At 41.6% G+C, this 22,226-nt stretch overlaps 1 protein-coding gene across 1 annotated transcript; it reads right to left on the bottom strand.

Annotated features, from left to right (window-relative positions):
* Positions 1-273: 273 nt before the first annotated feature.
* YWHAQ (tyrosine 3-monooxygenase/tryptophan 5-monooxygenase activation protein theta) lies at positions 274-22,022 on the bottom strand. The gene is made up of 6 exons (XM_066314815.1): positions 21,872-22,022; positions 20,484-20,868; positions 5,336-5,459; positions 2,805-2,968; positions 2,340-2,435; positions 274-1,344 (listed from the first exon to the last, which is right to left on the bottom strand). Exons 2-6 carry the CDS (start codon positions 20,775-20,777, stop codon positions 1,285-1,287), a joined length of 738 nt encoding a protein of 245 aa, XP_066170912.1. The 5' UTR covers positions 20,778-20,868; positions 21,872-22,022; the 3' UTR covers positions 274-1,284.
* Positions 22,023-22,226: the final 204 nt, after the last annotated feature.

Raw genomic sequence — 22,226 nt, 5'->3', positions numbered from 1 at the left:
CAAGCCATGAAAGACTATGAAGAAACTGGTTATCTTTTCTTAGTTCATTACTAAGGTGAATCCATTTCCTCTATATTAAGTTATTAAGAAGTCCACATGTCAGATTAACTATGACAAGTTATCTGGAGTATTTTTTTAAAACAAGTTCATTTAAAAGCAGACTTTTAAGAAGTATGCAGTAAATTCGAGAAACACCTTTCCAGCATAAGATACTTTCTTTTTTAAGTTCAGCCCTTAAGTTATTATATGGAATTGTTACAAGTCAACAGTAGGTGGTTTATAAAATGTAATTTTATTTAATGTTACTTTGCTGTTACAGAGGGCATAACATTTTCACAAGGCTTTTTTGGGACTACAATCAATGATTAGCAACACACAATAGTGGTCCAAACTCTCTAACAATCACTGGACAAACTTGACACCTTCTCACATGTGCACAAACCTGCATGGAAAAGTACTAAATTTTATACTTGGACATGTGAACTTCAATTGGTTTTCCCATTCCAGTGTATTAAGAAATGACATGCACTTTTAGTCTGCCAAAAAGCACTGCCTGTTCTCCAGCAGTAACATGCTGCTTCTAATACATAGTAAAGTGAATACCAGAACTACAAAGGCAGGAGTGTAAGTGAACTTTTATTGGGAAGGGATATCAACTTAAACAGCAGCAACTGAAGATTAAGAGAAGCCCCTGTTTTTGAACACACAAGCTTCTGTATTACATGATACGGGAAGCAACTCAATTTGTGGTTTTCCAAACTTTAAATGCTCTACTTGATCTGGCCCAGTACTTCCATATTCCTACTGAAATGAACACACAGTAGCATGTGAAAGTCAATTATGGAAAGGAAACCCTGCAGAATAAGAAGGGAATGTGGAGAATTAAATGCTATGTGGAACACTCTTTAGTTGCAATTAACTACATTTTCATATCTTACTGTAATACAAAACACAGTCAACTGGCAGGAACTGGTTCAGATTTGTTTTTAAATACCAGGTACACTTTAGTCCGCTACATAAGTGTTTGGAAGTTACTTATGTTTATATGAAATGAAGCTATTAATACTTTTCTACAGCAGTAACCGCACACCAGGAAGGCCAGGACAAACACAAATCAAGGAATGGAGTTTTCCCAAAGCTGCAGTGTGAAAAGACTATAAATTGATTTCCATACACATGGATGGGTTTTCTTTGCTATAGGAAATCCAAGTGGAGCTATAAGGAATGGAGACGTGTAAAAAGGTTTCTTGAGAAGGAAAGGGAGAATGACGCCCCACGTGCAGTTTAGTTTTCTGCACCTTCTGCAGCATCACATTCTTCTCCTGCACTGTCTGATGTCCATAACTAGAAAGAAAAGAAAAACAGTGTCAGCTTTCAGAAGTGCAGCTTGAATTCCAAAAAGGGACAACTACTAACTGTAAGGGAATGATAATGAATTAGACTTAAGGATGCCCACAAAGTACCAGTGCATGGCACTGCACAACCCTGGCTTCCAATACTTCCTGGGAGAGAGGTAACTGGACAGAGCTCCCCATGCACAAGGCACGGTGAGCTTTTCCCCTCATGCAGAAAGGCAGAGTAGCATTCTCAATAGCAGCTTGTGCTTAACAGTGAGCTGTGCCATCCATCCCAGGCTATTCAACAGCCTCAACAGCAGCTCCACAGGCAACTTTCATTTCAAATGCAGCAGTCTGAATCCTGCAAGTGTAGATTGCCACTTTGATTATCAAAGCCAAGCCTTCTAACAACAGCCACTTCTACTGAAGGACTATTGCAAAATAATAGCTTTTCTTGTAGTTTTAATGCAACTTAATTGTTCCATAAGGCACTTTTCTTAAATGGTTTATCATTATAAGAACATACTCAAACAAACTGATTTTATTCTTAGTACATTGAAATTTCAGAGCTTTTGAAGGAAAATCAGGACAACAAATAAAGCAAGCTACACTGCATTACACCAGGCGAAACTTTGTTTTGAGGCAGTCATCAAAAAAGTTTGACTAAGATTCCCTGACAGACCACAGATGACTGTTTTAATTCTTGTCCTATCTTATACACTAGGTTGGGCTGAATGCCCCTTCTCCCCTCTACCACAAGGCCATCATACTAGGAAGAATGTGAGCTAATCAAGCTGCTATTCCAGATTACACAGCATGAAGCTGGATATCCACTTACACAACATTCAAACTAAGTTATGAAGAGGTATCATAAGTAAACAGCCCAAGTCAGTGTTGTGTGTTGCACTAGAGCAAAATAAAGTTTTTTTTTTCCCATCACAAATTCAATCTAAGCAAACAACTGGATCACAGAACCAGATAATACATAAAAAAGCAACTTACTGTTAGGTTGTCTCTAAGCAACTGCATGATGAGAGTACTGTCTTTGTAAGAGTCTTCGTTCAGTGTATCAAGTTCTGCAATTGCCTCATCAAACGCCTGGAATAATTAAACCATTTTTAGCCTTTCTATTAACTGATCATTAAGCAAGCGGAAGCTAAACCTATCAGAAAAGGTAGCTTAAACAAAAAAGCAAGATCAGAACTTAATGACCTGCTCTATTTGAAACAAAACCATACTAAAGACATAATAAAAGCTTGTCATGCTGTAGAAAATTTAAGTCACATTGTAAATACAGCCTGCTTGTACCCTTCAATCCCACTAACAATACCGACTACGAACCCAAAAACTTTAAATAGGATAATTCCCTTCAGAAACTCTAGGAAGTAATAATTCCTACAGTTTTAAGCATAAACTCTTTACTAGTTTCCCTGCAGGCATACTGGGGGAAAAAAAAAAGTGACTTACTGTCTTTGCCAGTGTGCAGGCAAGCTCAGGATTGTTGAGAATCTCATAATAAAATACAGAGAAGTTAAGAGCTAGACCCAAGCGAATTGGATGTGTTGGCTGCATCTCCTTCTTGCTGATATCAAAAGCCTCCTGATAAGCTCCCTGTGAGTTTTCTATTGTTTCTGTAAAAGAATGACAAACAACAGTGGGTTTGGGTTCACTTAAATTTTTTTAAAGATATTTCTACCAAAACCAATCCCTTAGCAGGGGACTGAACAGTGCTGTATGAAAGACTGTTCTTAGGAAAACACTGCACTTACTTTAACCAAAGTAATGATTGTACAACCATCTCAAGTACAGCTGCCTCATTGACAAAACACAGGGAGCAAACTAAGCTACTACAGAGCAAAGGTATTAAAGAGAAGATAAACACACAGAACCTGGTAAACACAAGCATCCAAAACTACTGTATTGCTTCAGTGGGTGAATTAGGTGGGAGGGGGAAAAAATCATTTTTGCATTACTTTTTTTACAGAACTCCCTACTTCATTCCTTGCACATGCTGGACATGTTAATGCAAGTTATGTGTGCAGAAGGCCCAATTTCTTGAGGCAGCCTGGAAGGCATGTATAGCATATTCCAGAAAAACTGAAGGGCTGCCTCCAAAAATTGTGTGTAGACAGGTCAAGATAAAAAGCCCCAATGTTGTGCCCAAGATAACTGGGACAAACACCACAGAGAAAAGAGGTTACCAGGTCAGAGAGTACTTCAGGAGCGCTACCTATAGTCTATTCCAGATTCACTTCTGATAGGCAACCAAAGGGCCAACAGTTGCCCTAAACATGCTGCAGAATGCAGGGAGACTGCAGGAAAAGAAAGTTCATTGTCAGAGCTCAAGATAGGACTCTGTGAGGGAGCTACCTAGTATTGGCACTGCTCTAGCAACTGCTGGTAAAAGAGCTTGGTAAATAAAATCTAATAAGTATTGAAAACAGTCAAGACAGATTCGGATTCTCCAGTATTTACACAGCAACGAGTGCTAAAGGACTCCATTTGTTGAGAACAGGTGAAAGAAGGTAAAAAGCTAGCAAGGAAATAAATTAGCTTCCAAGTACATAAAATATATTTGAAGCTGAGAAAATAAACAGATGCTTCATGGTGGAACATCAGAAAAGCTTAAAGTCTTGAAGTTTGCAAGAAGTTAAGCAGACAAGTTTGCATGGTGCTAGACATAAACTGTAACATAAACCCCAGCAGGATCTGCTAACAAGGTTCTATCAATCGATCACTCTTGCACTGTATCCCCTATCACCATGTGTGGCATTTGACTGCAGTCATTTTTAGCCAAGAGGAGCTGGTATTTCTGTGCTTGGACAAGCCCAGATTTGTAGCTGTTGCTTGAGACAAAGCATAAATCGGATGATCTTTGTGAAAGCCAAAGGCAAGTTTTCTCTATTACCCTTGTAAATGTTGCTCCTTGAATCAGATTATGGGTTAAGAAATTCTGAATGCAACACAATAATGCAAAGACTTTTACTCCATTCTGTACATCTTCACCTTTCAACTTGAATGCTCCTACAACGGAGGGAAACTAACAAAGCCTTTACTGAAGTGACAACCAGCCCCATCCTCCCACTGTGCACTGCAATCAGTTACAGGCGGCCAACACTGTCAGCCCCTGCCATGCCCAACCCAGGGGACAGTCACTGCAGCATCCACAGACTCCAGCAGCCCCTCTCCTCTGTGTCACAGCATTACTGCACAACTCATTTTAGTTTCTTATGCAGAAATACATCAGTAGCTTATGCCATACCAAGAGTTTTTAACATCACAACGCTATCTAGGCACCTTGCAAGACAGTTCTAATAATTAATTCAATACAAAGTCAAAATCTTCCCCAGAAGTTCCTGAGATACTTACAACTATCTATGCACCTGTTCTAACTTGTAGGAAAGGTCTACAGTCCTAGGATGCCCAGGACCAAGTGGCAGTTTCCAGGCCTTTCCTGCTGTATCCAAAAAGGTGAACTAAAATTTCGGGAACAGCATTATTCCCATTGAAATCAATCATTTTAGAGTACAGCTCATGCTTTTTGGCTAGAGTATCAACCTAGTCATCTTGTGGCTTTTTTATAAACACAAGTGACTACAATGAAGTCTGCTTCACAGTGAAATGGTTAAAATTTACAGATCAACAGGACTCTACCACGGAGTACAAAATGTTACAGAGTTTTGTACCCACCTTTATTTTAGTAAACAATTACAAACAAGCAAAATTAAATATATTACAATACCTTCACCTACATTGTTTCCCAGAAGATTTGAATAAGTGTTATGGAGCAAATATTCAGGAGTTTCAGGCAGATGACAGGAACACTAGCTGAAATTCCCTGGCATACTCAGGGTTTAATCAGAGTTTTACTCTCTGACTGTATGAAAACTGGAGCTTTCTGACTGAAACACAGCTAACTCATGTGAATTTGGAGTCTGCATTTCATTTCCTGGCCCCTCACCCAGGGACCAGAGCTGTGAAAGACCCAAGGTACTTACGTTTTCTGTCATCACCACAGGCAACCTCAGCAAGGTATCGGAAGTAGTCTCCCTTCATCTTCAGGTAGAAGACCTTGCTCTCTGGATTAGTTGCATTAGCTATTAAATATTTGTCCAAGAGCTCCTGAAACAACAACAAAACACAAGCTGACATACTGCAAACACCACTGCAACTAAGTTCAATCTACTTCTTTCCTAGAAGTTTGGATGGACTCAAATGTTTGCTACAAAGCTAAACGAAGTTTTAAGGCATTTTAGATAGATGCACACTTATTTCAACAAACTGAGTATAGGCACAAAATCAGAAAATATATTAAGATGAATAGACAACTGCAAGTTGTCTAATCAGACTGCAAGTAACAAGGAAAGGCTTACTGGTGTACAGTTTCAGGGTCAAGTTTAGTTTCAGGATGTGCACTTATCATTTCAAACACATTGCAAATGAGTAAGCTTTTACTGGAAAAGCAAAACAATATGTAGAAAGTTTCAAAGTTTTGGGGTTTTTTTTTGCATCAACTGTGTTTATGAGGCTTGTGATCAGGAATCCCCAGCCCACCTACCACAGGGAGTCAAGGATTCAAACCCATCCAGTCAGCAGCCAACCTCACCAAACTCCACCAGCTCTTCACAAGGCTCTGAAGGAACGCCTGGCTCCAGCACAGCAGGGAGGCATCCCTCATGGCCGCCTTGCCATTCCCAGAATGGAAAAAGCTATACAGTGCTCTCCAGCACGCCCTGAGCTGCTGCAAAAATCACTTCCCTTGTTCACAGCTCCCCTATCTGATACCCAGAAGGACAAGGAAAGGTTTGCAAGCCTCCAGCAAGAGAAGGTAAGTCTCTCTCCAAGACTGCAAGTCATCCTAAGACAGGTGAAGAAAGAAGAGGTACAGGACTTTCCCTTGGAGAACAGGGTAGTTCAGAGAACTGACAAGCAACAGAGCAGCTTCTGGCTGACCTTGTTCCTGAACTTCAGAGATTTTACCCAACTCATTACTACAACCACTCATGTTCTCCAGAGTTGACAAAAAATGCAAATGAGTTCCCATACACTCAAGGAAACCCTCCAATACTCAGAGAAACTTCACAGTAGGAATGTAAATGATAAAGATCTCCATTTACTTATTTGGAAAGTAAACAGGTCGTAAAAGGAGCAGAAAGTTTCCACAAAGCTTGCAGCTGGCTAGTTAAGATTTTTGTTACAGGAACATGTATCCAGATTTATGAAGCAGCTACAAAGGAAATATTCAAGGAACCGTTAGCTTTCTGCACAAAAATCCTTAGCACTTTAATTGGGTACTAGAGCACTATAATAAAAAAAAGCTAATTTTAGACACAAACCTACTCCCTATGCACACCACCATACCATTATTACTTTCTTTAATGATCAATGGAAGCAGAGCAGTCCAGTTCAAAGCATTCCAAGTCCACTTGAGGTGTTGACAACTATTTTAAACTGACACTTGTAGTAGGGTACTTCCAACTGGGTTAAAAAAGGCATTTTTCATCCAAACTGTATGTGTCCCATGGATGTAATATACAGTGCCCAGACAAGTAAGGAAAGTACAGAGTCACACCTGCCCTTGATACCACCCTAGAGAAAACAGCAGGAAGGTAAGATGACAGCAAGCCTGACATGCCCTTGCATCTACCAAATCAGAGACATTTTAGGAGTTTCTGTAGGGCTATAAAACCACTGCCAAAGCCTAGACACTGGCTATTTGGCAAAGGCATAAGTGAGGAATCTGTGTAACAGTTTAACACAGTCAAGTATGCAGGGGCCTGAGCAAACATATAGAGCAGTACAGCTCACTAGTGTTACCGAAAAAGCAGCAAAATTTTAGGTCTGTTTCAAAACAAGAGTTACAAGGTAGGAGGCAGATGGGTAATACAACACCATATTAATACTGTTATTGTGCATGAATCATTCCATATTAGAATGAGTTATTCCCACTCTACAGATTTCTGCAAAGAAAAAACTTCACATTTTGGCTCCGTGTTTTCCTGCTGCTTTTCTCATGTGACAAAGTCCACATCAGCCACAAAAGTGCAACACTACACAAACCAGTTTCAGAGTCTCAGAAACAACAGCGTACTAACCTCAAGACTAACATTTGAGTTTTATTTTACAAGAAACTGCCCAGAATGATGAAATGTGACACACAACACACCTGTGGTTTTGAAAGGTTCCATAAATCTGTAATGTTTGAAGTATTACCACCAGCCTCTAAAAGCCATCCTACAGCTGGGAATGCATTAAGTGGCAGAGATGTGATTTATCCATGTGCTCAAGTTAACTCTGCCACAGTCTAAGGAGCATTGACCAGACAAGCAGTGAAGATACTGTATGACATTTTAAACCAGGTATTTCACAAAACCATATTTTTGATTTATCTTTTAAATGCTGAAATAAAACTTTCAACACATTACAACTATATTAACAAGGGAACAATCAGGCATTTTTCTTTTATGCTTTCCAAAACATAGAAATTTACTGTATACTTAGCACACAAAAAGTATTACCCATTTTATTACAAAATTCTGTCTTTGGAGGCAACTTTAGCACTAGAGCTGATCTGGCTTGATTATGGCTGAAAAATACTTTAACCCCTGGAATCTAATGCACACTAGAGAACGTTTACAAGAAAGCTTTAGCAAGGCTGATTTAAGCCGAATCTGAACGCCACATTCCCTAGAGCATCAGTGCCCACTTCTCCTTCCCCCCAGATGGGGTAGGCCACACACTTCTTCCAGGAACACGAAAGGATTTCATCATGCCAGCCCTACCACAGGCAAGCTGCACTGTGGCCTGTGTGTCAGTGCATCCTTAAAATGCTGCCTTCATTACACAGATCAGACAACCAGTGGGTCTGTCCAAACTTCTGAGAAGCTGAGAGAAAAAGTGATGCTGAGAATGAGCTGCAGTTTTTCAGACAGCAAAGAGTGGGTTATTTCCTAAGTACTTCTCAGGTGGAGAAGATGAGTAGCCCAGCAGCTCCTGCTCCCCATCTTGAGGCCCTCCTAATGCTTACATAACACAAGTAAGGAAGAGACTTGTGCCTTTTCTTTAACTAGGTGGAACATCCTCATTCTGGACTTGACATATTCAGATTTGGTTTTTTAATAGCCTTAAATGGAACAAGATCTCTGTTATGAATCATGTGGGTTAGAACAGAATCCAAACAGACTCTGAGTGAAGCTGATTATTTATCAGGCCACATGTTAATCTTTCAAATCAATAAAGTATTTGGTGTATTTCATGAGCTATTTCATTTCATCTTTTTTTGGAAGGCATTTTACCTCCCTCTCACAGACAAAATACTGGTGGGGTAGTGAGAGCAGACAGCACAGTAAGCCAAATTATTTACACTGTTGCGAGTCAGAAATCTCACGATTTCCTGCATCTGTTTGCTCATCTTTCCCCAACCTGTACTTTTTTACCTTTCCAGCAGACAGAAATCAGCCAGGAATCCTTATTTTAAACATCAGCTGATATTAAGTAAAATGACTACAGGCAGGCAAAGCAATGAAGCAGTCACAGGGAGCCACAAGTTTTTGTGATTTTACTTAGCGAGAGACAAGGACGGCCAGAAGTATGATTCTGGGATGAAGTATGGCAATAAGTAGACTGCCATCCATGCTCACACACAATGTGCCCACCCCTTTTGTGTATTAAAATACAGCTGCCACCATCACTTAAGAACTGCAGCTCTTCCCATCACCACCTGAACCAAGCCTTGAAAAACAAGCAATTATGTGCTCTGCAACATGAAACACGCCTCAGAAGCTCCCTGAAAGCCACACAATGTCTGAGCCACTGATCTGCCCTGATGGGGGTGACTCTCAGAAGCAGGAGCAGTATTAAGATGCAGGAATCAAAGCTCGATCCTCAGCCCAGACCCTCTGTGTCCCACTGCAGTTGCACTACAATAGGCTTGCAGTGTGACAATGTGGTTGGTAGCTGCTGCCTCTCCCACCCTGACATATTGCACTCATGCAGCGTGCTGGTCCTCCTAGAGCATGACAAGATTTCCCACTCCATTTTGCCTAAGTGCTGTTCATCCACCTCAGTTTATTTCGACCTTTGCAGTGTGCTAAAACTCTCATCATCCTAACAGCATCATATTCTCCTATATGATATTCTTTTCCTCTCCTACAGAGAGGCTTATTTATTGTAGAGATGCCAACAGCAAAAGGCTACTGCTCCCTGGGAGAGGTCTGCAGCTGCCTGAAGAAGCCATGGGGAGCAGGCTGGGAGCCTGGCAGCTAGATACTTCTCCCTGAAAGCTCTTTTTTTTTCCTTTCTCTCTCCATTGGCAAACATATTCCTCTACATGCCAAATGAAAGTTACATTTCAATTGCCTTTTTGGATCCTTCTCCATTCTACTCTTGTTCTTTCCCAACTACATAAGTATCCTCCCAGTCTCTTTTCCCCTCTGTTTAAGTAGGCTCAAGGGTTGAACATATACTCGCTGACCACTGCAATTAACCTGAGCCAGAAATACTAAGTCAGTGTATCTGCTCTCATCACTTCCCCATTTTTTCAGCTTTATGTAAAGCAAGCCCTGAAGGAATGTCAGCCATACTCCACTTGAAGGTACGTCTGACACAAAGCAGCTCCCTGAAGACAGGGCTCCTTAATGATTATTTGTGGCATGTGCATCCTATCAACCTTTCCTTACAATACACTGGCACACCTCCCCTGCAATTCATGTCCCAGTCCCACTCCACATATGCTTCCTGTTACCTCTTTTCAGGGCAACAGCTCATTGAAAAAGCTGACATTAAAACAAAATCCCACCAGTCTTTCCCCATCTAAGCCTATTTTAAAAGGCAAGACTGACTGAGACATTAGGTTCAACCACGGTGTACACTAAATACTTGCTATACTGTTTAACTGCAGGGTAGGTTCAAGTGGCAGAAAAATACCACTGCAATCTGATCTGTGCTGTTCTCTCTTCCCACATATCCAGCTATAAAAATCTCAACAGCAAAGATGAATTTGGAAAAAAAACAAAACCAAACCATCTTGAATACCAAACTGACCTTTTAGCTTCCTTCAGCAGTTGTGCCATTTAGAACTGGACTTCAGTAAGAGTAGCAAATACAAGAATGTTAGTCTCCTCATATATTCCAATACCACTAGCTAGTGGATATATTCTTCACAACTAATTCAATAACAGAGGATGAATATGAACCAGGTCAGCAACAGAGATTATCTGCTCATTACAAATATTTACAAATTACAAATTGGTTTGAGACCAATTTTCAAAGCACACTAAAGACAGTGTGTGCCATGTGCCAGCAGGTACCAACACAAGTTCTCCATGTGGTAAACTCAAGTAACCCAAAACATTTACCATGTCACCATCACTCAGATGTCAACACCTATGACATGTTCGGGTCACATCACCAGCACCAAGTTATTTAATGTTATGCTATTAAAAGACTGATCTACATTGTCATTAGCATTTCTCACTGAGTACAGTTTATAATTTTTATCGTAATTTTACTCCACTAGAAGGAAAAAAGTCAATGTAAAAGCAACCATCAGAAACCGCAATGCTCTCCAGAAGTTTGTCCCATAAGTTAAGCTGTTGCATGGTATTTAGCAAGGAAGAGTGTGTCAATGTTCTAAATGACTGGCACAGAATTTTCTGAGTAAGTCCATGTTAGATAAAGTTTGATTTTTCAAGTCAGACTGCTTCAGCAATAACCTTGGCACCCTAAGCCCATATATCTTATTTCAAGTTGTTTAAAAGTACATTATTTCAGCACCATCTCTATCTTCTGGGAATGTAATTTTAAAGGCTATTTTTAAAAGTGAGCATCCTAATAGTTTGTGACAAGTAATTGGTACTTGCAGGTTTTAGTAATTTAAAACAATGTCCTTCACCTTGAACCTTCATGCTTGAACTCCTATGACATAAAAAGCATCCAGAGGAAAAAAAAAAACCTATAGTAGTAATTTTTTTGACAGAACAAACTCTAAATATAAATGCTTATAATATTAAAAAAATTATATTCCTCCTCACCACATAATGGAACAAGTTCAATTGTATGGAAAAAAAGAAGAAAAAGAAAAAAGAAACCAAGTTGGACTTCTGCTCAGCAGCTCTTAGCTGTCCAAGTGTTCTCAGACGCCCCAGCAGAGGAGGTGCTGTCATTCTACAGAGAACAAATTTGTCACATGCCTTACAGGAATTAGACTAGTTTTATTGTTGCTTCCTAGATGTTTCTTTGTTTTCTGAACTGACACTGAATGATCTGTATTTTGAGGTTTAGGTGCTTTTTGGGTTTTTTGTTTTGTTCATTAAGGAGCACTGAAGCTCACCAGGAGAACAGATGTTCTCTGGGTAACAGCAATTAACTGATGACAATGTTGTACCACAAACTAATTGGCAAAACCCCCAGAACCAAAAAACCACCTGCAAGTGAAAAAACTGTTTCAAAGTAAACCTATTTTGAGACAAGGTTTCTTAAAAATTATGCACAAGCACATAGTGCACGTCAATACCTTTTTTAGCAAGTTAACTCACCACCCTGAAACATAGATTCAACACAGAGTCCCATCTAGATGAGCAGCTTGCATCTCACAGGAACACCATGAAGTGTGTGAGGAGACATAAATTCAGCCAGGGCTGCAGCATGCAAAGTGTCTGGAAAGATTATTCAATCTCAAGTATTTTTGATGGTCCATCCAGACCCAATATGAGGAGAAAAGACCTAGAAGCAGCAAAGAGAGAAATGGTTTCCACCCTAACTGCAGTCAAAAAGCAAAGCTGAAGTTGGTGAGGCAGCTCAGATCAACATGATCACCTAATATAAGTTAAATGTGAATTTAAATACATCAAATATCTGACAGCACAGTTGATTGGTGTGGGCTCAGACCTTTCAATAAGGCTTCTACTCACAAATGACTGCCTGTTTTAATCATCTAGCAGAGTGGTATTTAAGACTTCTTGACTATTTCAAGTATAATCAGTCATTCCAAAGTCCACAGTATGACTCACTGAAACCTAGGTGTTTTTTAACGTTCAGCAGTTGTTTTCTTGACAGGAAAGGGAGAGTCCCCTGCCACAACAGTAAGATCACTTTACTTTCAACAGTGTATTTCAGCTGAACTGATTTCTTCATCCTTCAGGATTCAAGTTCTATGCATCAACTCCTTTTGGGAGAACATAAAGTGATTTTCATACAGACCTTTCCAGACTAACAGTGTTTCAGTTTATGTATTGAGGAAAATATGCGTGCACCTTTCCAGTAATGGCATGGCCTTAAGATGACCTGACAAAGTACTGTTGAAAGCAGAGACAAACATACCTGACATGAAAACGGAGAGGGTGACCTAATTCATTTTTTTCCATTTGGTTCCATGTCTTTGTCTATACAGTTTTAAAAACTGGCAGCCAATACTTAGGACTGGCCCTGAATGAAATATCTGGAATCCCACTTAACAAATGCACTGGAAGCCTGAGCTGCAGCACGTCTGCCCACACTATTCCCACCTGGGGCTGAGATTAATTTAGTCTAGAATTTACACTCACTGCTTAAACTTCTCCTCAAGTTAGGAAGTTCTGTGGTCCCCAGAGAACTATGTAAGCCAGGAACTAGAAGTGTGTGGAAATGTAAGGTCTCCTTTCCACAGATTTTCAGACAAAATGAACAATCCAGTGAAAGTCAGAGAATTATTTATGTTTTTATGGAAGAGTCTAAAGTTTTCCAGTTTTCTCCCATCAAATGTAGAAATGAGTATTAAAAAAAAAAAAAGTCATTCGTCTTTTAAAAAAAATTATAAATTTTTGATGAATTAGTGGCTATACAACACAGCCAAAAGCTTTCAGGAAAAATTCCTTGGTATCTGACATATTTATCTCAAATTGATTCTAACATTCTTCCGTGACTGCGTTTTACATATTTCGAATTCCTCAAAATACTTCCAAGTGCTCTTCTCTTAGCAAGCACACATTTCAGACACCAAATCCTTCTCTTCAGAATCCTGGCCATCTAAAAGTTTCTTTCAGCATCCATTCATGACATTGCATAATATGACAGAATCAGACAAAAAAGTCTGAATATTCATTTAAAAATACTTTTATGGTCTTCAGCTACAACAGCCCAAAGGTAAGATTAAATGACTGACTGAGGTATATCCAGACTAACAATGCTCAAGAAGAGCAACAGCACACAGGAGTTGTGATGTTAAGGTACATTACCCTTATGCAAAGAACTCATTTTGTCTTGCTTTAGTTCTCCTCTCTCTTTGGGAGTCCGTGATCAGAGGCTTAGGATGACTGAAACTCAAAATGGTAACACAAGAGATGCACTTTTTTCTCATTGCATAGTGGAGCTTGGAAGATCCTTTTGCATCATTCAACTTTATCGTGAAGGAAACCCAGCAATATATTATTTCACTCAGTCTATTAAGAGTGTGCCAGTAATTTGTTATTCCCCAAATGAGACAACCTACAACAATGAAATCAAACCTTAGGTCAGAAAAACTGAAGTCAACATTTCAAGATGACCCGGTTACAACATCTCAAAGTGAGCCATGACTTTTTGCTAAGGCCCTGCTACCTACTTTTATGAAAAACTATTTCTGCTTACAAGAATTTTGCAAAACGTATTTAACTTCAGAACAAAACTTCCTTAAGTTTGGTTAAGGAATGATGTGGCTGTCAATCAGGTAAGACTGTATATGGTGTATTTAGAAAAGTTATTATTAAATAAAATGCAAATTCTTCTGTTTTCAGAGCTGAACACTACTCCTCACTACTTCAGTGAATGGATCACATAAATTAAAGGAGAGAATAAAAAGAATAACAGAGCAAGTAATAAACCTTTATCAATATTATGAACTGGTAAATCAAACCCTTGATTACTGTAACAAATTTAGAGAAACCTAAAAGCAAAATCAGTTCTTAGATCTTGACATCTGATCTTTTGGTGGGTGCCATGACCACAAAATGTGAAACTCAGCACTCAAACTGTTTTGCTGCCTAAGTGCCCAGCTCACACAAACCAGGCACTGTTATATATTCAGATACACAGGATGGATTAGCAAATTACAAGCTTACAAATCAGCAGTATGCACAGCTGAAGTGTTCTGATGTCAGTTCCAGCTTCCTGGGATGCAGAAAGGGTGAGGAGGAACTTGTAAGCACTCCTCCAATAAACCTGGTGGAGCTCTACAAAGTGCTACACATGCAGTGCACTAGAATAGCTATTATTTACTTTACCTGTTTGTGACAAAATTGGCTTCAAGTTTATTGGCAGTAAGAAAGCACAACCACAAGTAACAGAGGGGCACCCGGCCCCTCATTCCCAAAGGCCAAGAGCATAAAGCTACATATGAAAACATTGATTAATCAAGCGTGCACCTTCACCTGCCAAACTTACAAAGTATATCCAGGCACTCTTACCAGCCCTTCCTCTGCTCTTTCCCTCACTACCTTCCTCTGAAAATCAGGCATTCCCCATTACTGAAACCAGAATACCAAGCTGCAGTACCTGTACAGAAACTGGCACAATCTACTCCTTTAATACTGTGCTAAACAACCCCAGTTTGTGCCATGATAAAGAAATCAAGTGTAATAACCTTCAAAATCAAGTGTGTTCTTTCCTCATCAAGTTCTCTCTTACATACAGTCTTCTGTGTTTTACTTCAAAAAGGCACCTATCATATTAGTATCCAAGGTAGCAGAAAGGCCTGTGAGGCAAAGATAAGTGTGACAGTGATTTACAAAATCTGTTAAAAGCTTCACTGCATTAGCAGAAAAACAGAATTTGTGGTTTTGTTGTCCAGTTCGACCTAGTGAGCACATCCTAATTTCTCAAGACCACCAAAGCAGTAAATGTCCTCCAAAAAATTTAGTAATTCTAGAGAGCATTCAGCAGTAGGGGGAGGGGCAGCAATCAATGACTGCATGGGATGGAGGCTTCAACTACCATTAGATTTCCTTGAACTATTTCTGGGTAGACTCTTTAACAGTTCACACTCTGTTCAAGAACCTCAGTGCACATTGTTTATGCAAGAATCAGTCCCTTCTCAGAAATGATGAGGTTTTCTTTGCACAAGAGCGAGGGAGGATTCCAGCAGCAGATTCTACTGAAAGACGACACACAAGGTAAGAGGGTAAAACTATGACTAAGCAAAGTTCAGATCTAAGTTTCAAGTATATTAAACTAAAAAAATTACAGCATTAAGTTCCACAATTCTTACCACAAATGTGTTGATAGTTGTTAGAAAGTTGTGCTAAGAACACAAAGGAAAAACCTCTCTCCACAAATTACTTTTCATTAAAAAGATGATTTATTCCAAACTATTTGTTCAATTCACATTCACTCCACAATTCTGGACTTGCCAAGAAGCAACATTCCCAACCTGACTTTCATGAAGTAGCCTTTCCTTTTAGTCAATCACTTAAGAAGAGCAGTTGCTTTAACTTAAAAAAGGTTAAAAAGTAATACTTGGAACCCTGTCTCAACCAGGACTGGGACAACTAACTTAAGTTCAAATGCAATATTAAGTGATTAGCACGCCTGACCTTCAAAATAGAACTGCATCCTGCACAGCACCCTGTATCAAAAGACTATGTAATACCCTTTTACTGGGTTTCACCTCTACACCACATATATTTCTGTACAAACTCTGTCTGTTCCCTGACAATAGGAACACAGAGACAAAGAATTCACAAGACATGAAACTTTGGTAATTGTTTACATAGCAGCATGTGGCTGATACCTACTGAATCTGACAAATTTCTGCATGTGTGATAAAAACCCCAAAGATTTCATTTTTCTGTAAACCAAAGGAAACACTAGGGAAGAAACAGGGCTATGGTCAAATTTACCTGACATCAGATATTTTAGCTGACATGAGGAATCTATTCACTACTGCAAGAAAACGCCAACTTCACTTTCAATGGACCTCTGAACTTGTGCTGTTGAAACAAACTGCTCTAAACATTACCTGCTAGCATGGGGATTTTTTGTTCTACTCATTCAGTGACTACTTTTAGAACTAGATCTATAAAATGGGTAATAATCAGAAGCAGACAGATTTTTTACTCATTTTTATTAGCTTTTATTGTTTCTTAATTATGTGAAGCAGCAGCAGGAACAACATTGCAACCTTGGGCAGGAGGGAGGGAGGAAGGAAGGAAAGGGGAGCTGGCAAGAGCAACACACCAATCCGTGCTTTCAACAATTAACAGTGCAATCTCTCAGAAGACAAAAGCATCCTATCAGCCTTAAGACAGTAAAAATTCAGACAATACACACCTTATAGCTCAAAACTATTTCATTGCAGGCACTGCCAACAGGGTGGCAAAAAGAATCAACAGCACAAGTAATGTGACTGTTCCTTCATTTCTGAAAGTTCACAATGCCCTCGCTCATTTCTAGAGAAACAAGCCAACATGGGCCTGACACAATACAATGTAACAATGTTTGCAGAGGACACTGTGAAAACAGATGTTGGGAAACAACTGAAAAGCCTCAGGTATGTAACTTTTCTACACAAAATTTTAAAATAATATTAAAAGAAACCACTTGAATGTTTCAGCAAGACACACAAGAAATAACCATCAAGACAGTTGCTTTCAAGCCCTAATGATTATGCATCTTCATCAAGATTTAAACTGTGGAAAAATTGTTATCAAATCTCCTCTATTACCCCAAGAAGAGCTCCAACACATCAGGACCTAGAAACTGGGCACAGGCAAACACACACAAAACCCCTCAAGCTGCAAGTGGAGAGCGCTTCCAGGCAAGGGCTGCTGTCTCCTGTGCCTTTACATTACTGCTCTCTGAAGAACAAAGGAGCCTGAAGCCAACATAAGTTACAGCCATGCAAAGGGACCAAGGCTCTCAGAAAACCCACCAGTTCCATCTGCTTCTCCAGAAAGGTTCCAATTCAAAAGTTAACTTTTTAAAAAACTAAAGTCACTGAACAGTGGAGTGTGCATACAGTTAAGCAGATCTTATACAGTACATTCCATCTTCAAAGTATCCCACATCATTTTATTAATTTTATGAAAGTTGCTGCTGCATCCACCTCTTCTACATTAGCTGGTACTGGTCTGGAAATCATTCAGCTTAGGAGAAGGCAATATGAACTTTGTGCTCAGAGTAGATGAAACAACGTAGTTCAACTTTATCTTGAGAAAAATAAAGTTACCAACCTGTTTCTTTATTCAAGGAGAAAGGAGTTTCAATAACAGTTTTTTAACTATGAGTCATAAGGGATGATTCAACATTAATTCTCTACATTACCAAAGAATTAGTCAATCAATACAAGGAGTTCAGCAAAACCTCCTAGTCAATCTTTCAAATAAAACAGTTGTGGAAGTTGTTTGACAGCCAAGCCATTTCTCTGTTAAGAGCGACTCTCATCTGAGAGACCAGTCATAAAATTAACAGTTAAAAAGCATTCAGATCATGACTACTTGCAAGACAGGAAGTTAAAGAATGACAGTTAAAGAATCAGTAAAAGCTTTATTTTTATGTATGTATCTACATACAGATATTTCAACCTAATTTTGAATGTTTGTATTCCAGTGGTGATTAAATTGAAAGTTCTTTCTCAAACCACAACCTGAAACAATGCCTTACTTATTTGGCTTGGGGCATTTTTTGCAGGAAAAAAGTAATTACAGATTCCATGTTCCTGACATTTGATGAAAAAAACAGCAGTATTTTTAATGCTGGGACAAGTATTTCTAAATGAAGATTTAGAAATATGCCATATCAGTAGTTTAAAAAAAACTTTTGAAAAAACTGTTAGTAGTATGACTAACAGCAGTCACACTCCACCCAACACACCCACCCTTGCTAAATCCAAATACTCCAGATGACAAGCAACCTTTCCATACTACTTGCCAGCAGTTGTTACAGTTTAGCTGCCTTCCTAGAATTAAAAATGCATCTCTGAGGTTCAGCTGAAGAGATCTGAAAAAGCTTCAAGGCATTACCATAGTACTAGAACAGAAGAAATTATCATTCAAAGGAGGAGCCAAAACCATTGTGTGGCTCAGCTTTAGGAAACCCATCCTTTGTAACGCCTGCTCATCGTGAATTCCAACCTCTCACATGCCGACTCACCGATCTCAGGAGTGGTAGATGGAGGAGGAAAGGGAGGGAATCAGAAGAGAAAAGAACTACATGGCCCTCAAAGAAAGAATAAAAAAAAGAAGGCTTGCAGTAGATAGCCAACATCTCCTCCCACCAAAGGAAGGCACATCTCTGCAGCAGGTCAGGACAGGACAGGAAAAGCTCAGCTGCAGGTTTTGGTCTTCACTACTTCCTGCAGCCTTCCAGGCCGGAAGGGAAGAGCTGCCAACAGGCCATTACTGAGAACAGAGAGAAACTAGAGTGCGCTGAAAACTTCATCTAGCACAGGAAGAGCTTGCTTTTCCTACAGCAGAGGTCTGTGCTGGCACAGCAACCACAATATCTGCTGGCCACCATCAGATCAGTGCAATAACTTCAGCAGAGACATTGTGGGAAGTGGTCCACTGCCTCTCCCTACAGAACCATGAGCTCCTTGTCAAAATGGTACAACCAGTATGAGATTTTAATGCATCACCTGCTCCAAGGCATTAGATTTGGACAGTCTAATTTGGACAGCCCAAGGACAGAGGGAGATTAAGAAGTCTGAAGAGTGAGCTTTATATGGAGGTCCCAAGAAGTTAGTTCTGAAGTGGAGGTACTGAGTAAAGAAAAGAAAGGGTGACACAAATGCTGTCACTTCCTCACAGTGAAAGCTTCTAGTGAAACTCTTGTCACAGGAAGTAGGAATCCTACAGGACTCCCATCTTTCTCACAAAGGTGAAAGTTTCACAATTTCAATACAATGTAACTGGAGAAACAATTTTGCTCTTGAGGAAGGCATGGGCTCTTAAAATGCATTAAGGAATTAACTGCTTTGTAAAGCTAATAAATATGAACATTATTTTCAAGAAAAGACAACTCACTTTGATTTAGAAAGAGGGAACAAACCTAGGTGGCAGCATACAAGGAAGCATATAGGTATTTTCAGCACAATCCAAAGAAGTATTCCCTGTACGTGAGCCAGAACACTTAATCAAAAAGAAAAATCAGTTACTTCCAAACCAGTCACCTTTAAATTCATGTCTCCTAAACCACCGCAGGATAAATTTACCTCAAAATCGTTTTGTATTTCCTTATAGACTTGCTTCCTCCTGTTCTCACATTAGCAATACTAGACACCAAAAAAAGAGGTAACTAAGAGGAGCAAATCAGCCACTGAAGATTACCTGCCACAGAATTATGACTGCATTATGCACATGCAGTTTCTTGCAGATACAATTCCCTGACCATGTAGAACAGGGTTCAGCAGCCTCCACACTGCTGGCACACATCTCTTGAGCTCCCACTACAGTGCACTACAGTTTTCTTTAGCATCTGGAATTCTGCTTCCATAGAAATGTATTTCTGAGCTTTGATGCATGCTTAGGGTGTCATTACAGTTTTTATACCTTAGCTTTTACATTGCTCCATAATTACTGCAAATTCATCTCAAAGATACCTTGAGAAGTCAGCTTGCATCTAACAAAGCCAATTTCTACATCTCTTTCCCACCTTCAATACAGATGTCTAAGTTTGTAAAGCCTAATGTTATAAAACATTCCTCAAAATGTCTCCTGAAGACCCCTTGAGAATACTTTTCTTCATGAGGAAGTAAACGAAATACACACATGGTTTCAACGTTTTTAGCAAGTTATTAGCTGCTCTGAATAAAGGGGTTTTCACATTTTCAACTTATCTTACGAATAGGTAAGTTTACTAACCACAGCACAGAGGCTAAATTCCCTGTATCTTTTCAATTACCTGGTGAAATACTGCATATAGATCACTTCACCCAAAACCGTACCTACCTCACTCAAATCTGAGCATCTCAAATACCTCTACACGTATAGGGCCAACTGCATAGTGCAGTTGATCCTCCTCATCATGGTGACCCACATAAGGGCTGTAGAAGTTACTGTACTGACTTCACCTACCCCACTCACTACATGATATGTCCCAGCCAAGTTCCCAATGTTTTCCCCCAAGTAAAGCAGCAGACTTAAATACTGCATTTTTTACCTTAAACAAAATATAAGAAATAACAAAATCCCCACTTACCAGCACTGTGGTGCAGATGGACCTGAGCTCAGACTCCACCTTCTCCCGATAGTCCTTGATAAGCTGCATCTTCTTGTCACTGGTGTCTGTCTTCTGCTCGATGCTGGAGATGACCCTCCAGGCCGAGCGTCGCCCCCCCACCACGTTCTTGTAGGCCACGGAGAGCAGGTTGCGCTCCTCGTTGGACAGCTCGGCCCCTTGCTCCGTTACTGCCTTCATGCAGGTGGCCATGTCATCGTAGCGCTCGGCTTGCTCAGCCAGCTTGGCTTTCTGGATCAACTCGGTCTTATCCATGGTGGCTGGCAGTGGGACAAGAGCAGTGTAGTAGCAGAAGCAGAAGAAGCTGGAGATATCACACTATCAACACGAGAATGCACCTCAAAACCTGACAGAAAGAAGACAGTAACCATGATGCCAGGATAAACACCACCGAACATGATCCTACGGCATCCATTGCAACCCAGCAAAAAACGCGAGTTACCGTGAGCCTTGCTTTCCCTTCACCATCTCCAGGTGCTTCACCTGGAGAGCTGGACTGCAACATCTTGCCCTTCTATGCAAGGCTATGGGGACTCGTCTCAAGGGTCCACCCCTCGGGAAACCACGACCTAGAAACCCAGCCGAAGAAGTCACACTGGGTCGGTGCTATCCAAGGGACGGCAGCCTGCCGCCCAAGCAGTGGAATTAGCTGGTTTTCCATCAGAAAAAAGTCATCACGCCTCTTTACCTTCGTGCCCTACGTGAGCACATTAATATGCCCTCTAACAGGGACTCGTGAAAGGATTGCTGGTTACCACCCAGCCTGGGGCCCTCGCCCAAATCCCTGCCTTCGTGTGCTACCTCCCCTGCGGGCTAACGCCGGAGACAGGAGGCATGAATGCCGGGACTGGCGGGAAAATACACATAATAAAAGCCGCAAGACGAGCTCGGCCCCAGAGGACACGGCAGGGGTTAAACCCCTCCACGACCCGCCTCCCTGGGGGCGAGCGAGGCCGGGGCCGCGAGGCCGGGGCGGGGGCCCTGGGCGCTTCTCCTCCCCGCGGCGGGGCGCGGCGGACCCGGGCCTCCCGTCCGCCCCGGCCGATGCCGATCCGGCCCTCGGCGCGGCGGGGACCCCGCGGCTCCCGGTACGCGGCAGCGGGTGCGGTCTCGGGCTCAGCGGCCGCGTCTCCTGCGACGGCGGGGGGCTCGGGGGCGGCCGGCGGAGTCCCCGTGGCGACGGGGCGGGAAGAGGAAGCGGCGGCGGGTGCGAAATGGCGGCGCTGGCTGCACCTCCCGCTCCCCGGGGCCGCCGAGCTCTCCACGCCGCGATCACAAAATGGAGGACGCGGCGGGAGGAGACAGCGGAGCGGCGCCCATCCCGCCGCCGGCCGCGGCCCCGCGCTCACCTGGGTCCGCCGGGCTGTGGGGCCGGGCCGCACCCGGTCGGTGCCGCGCTCGGGGCTGTGGCGAAGAGAAAGAGCCGCTCCCGTCTCGGCCGAGCCAGCGCTGAAGGGCGTTGGCGCGCGCACCGACCCGCTGCGCGGCCCGCGCCCACGCGGCCAATCGCGGCCCGGCCTGCGCGCCCGGCCCCGCCCCCCCGCGCACCGCCCGCCAATCGGAGAGGAGCGCGCCGCCGCGGGGGCGAGCGCGGGCAGGGCGCGAGCTCGGCTGGGCCCGTGGGCTGCGGCTGGGGCCACGGGGTTTCCTCCAATGAGATCCAGGGTGGGGTGACGTCACTGTCGCCATGGTGACGCCGCTACA

Source organism: Sylvia atricapilla, chromosome 3 (genome assembly GCF_009819655.1).
Source record: "Sylvia atricapilla isolate bSylAtr1 chromosome 3, bSylAtr1.pri, whole genome shotgun sequence".
In the NCBI taxonomy this organism is placed as follows: Eukaryota; Metazoa; Chordata; class Aves; order Passeriformes; family Sylviidae; genus Sylvia; species Sylvia atricapilla.
The sequence above is the reverse complement of the archived record's forward strand: the minus strand, read 5'-3'. Positions and strand labels throughout refer to the sequence as shown.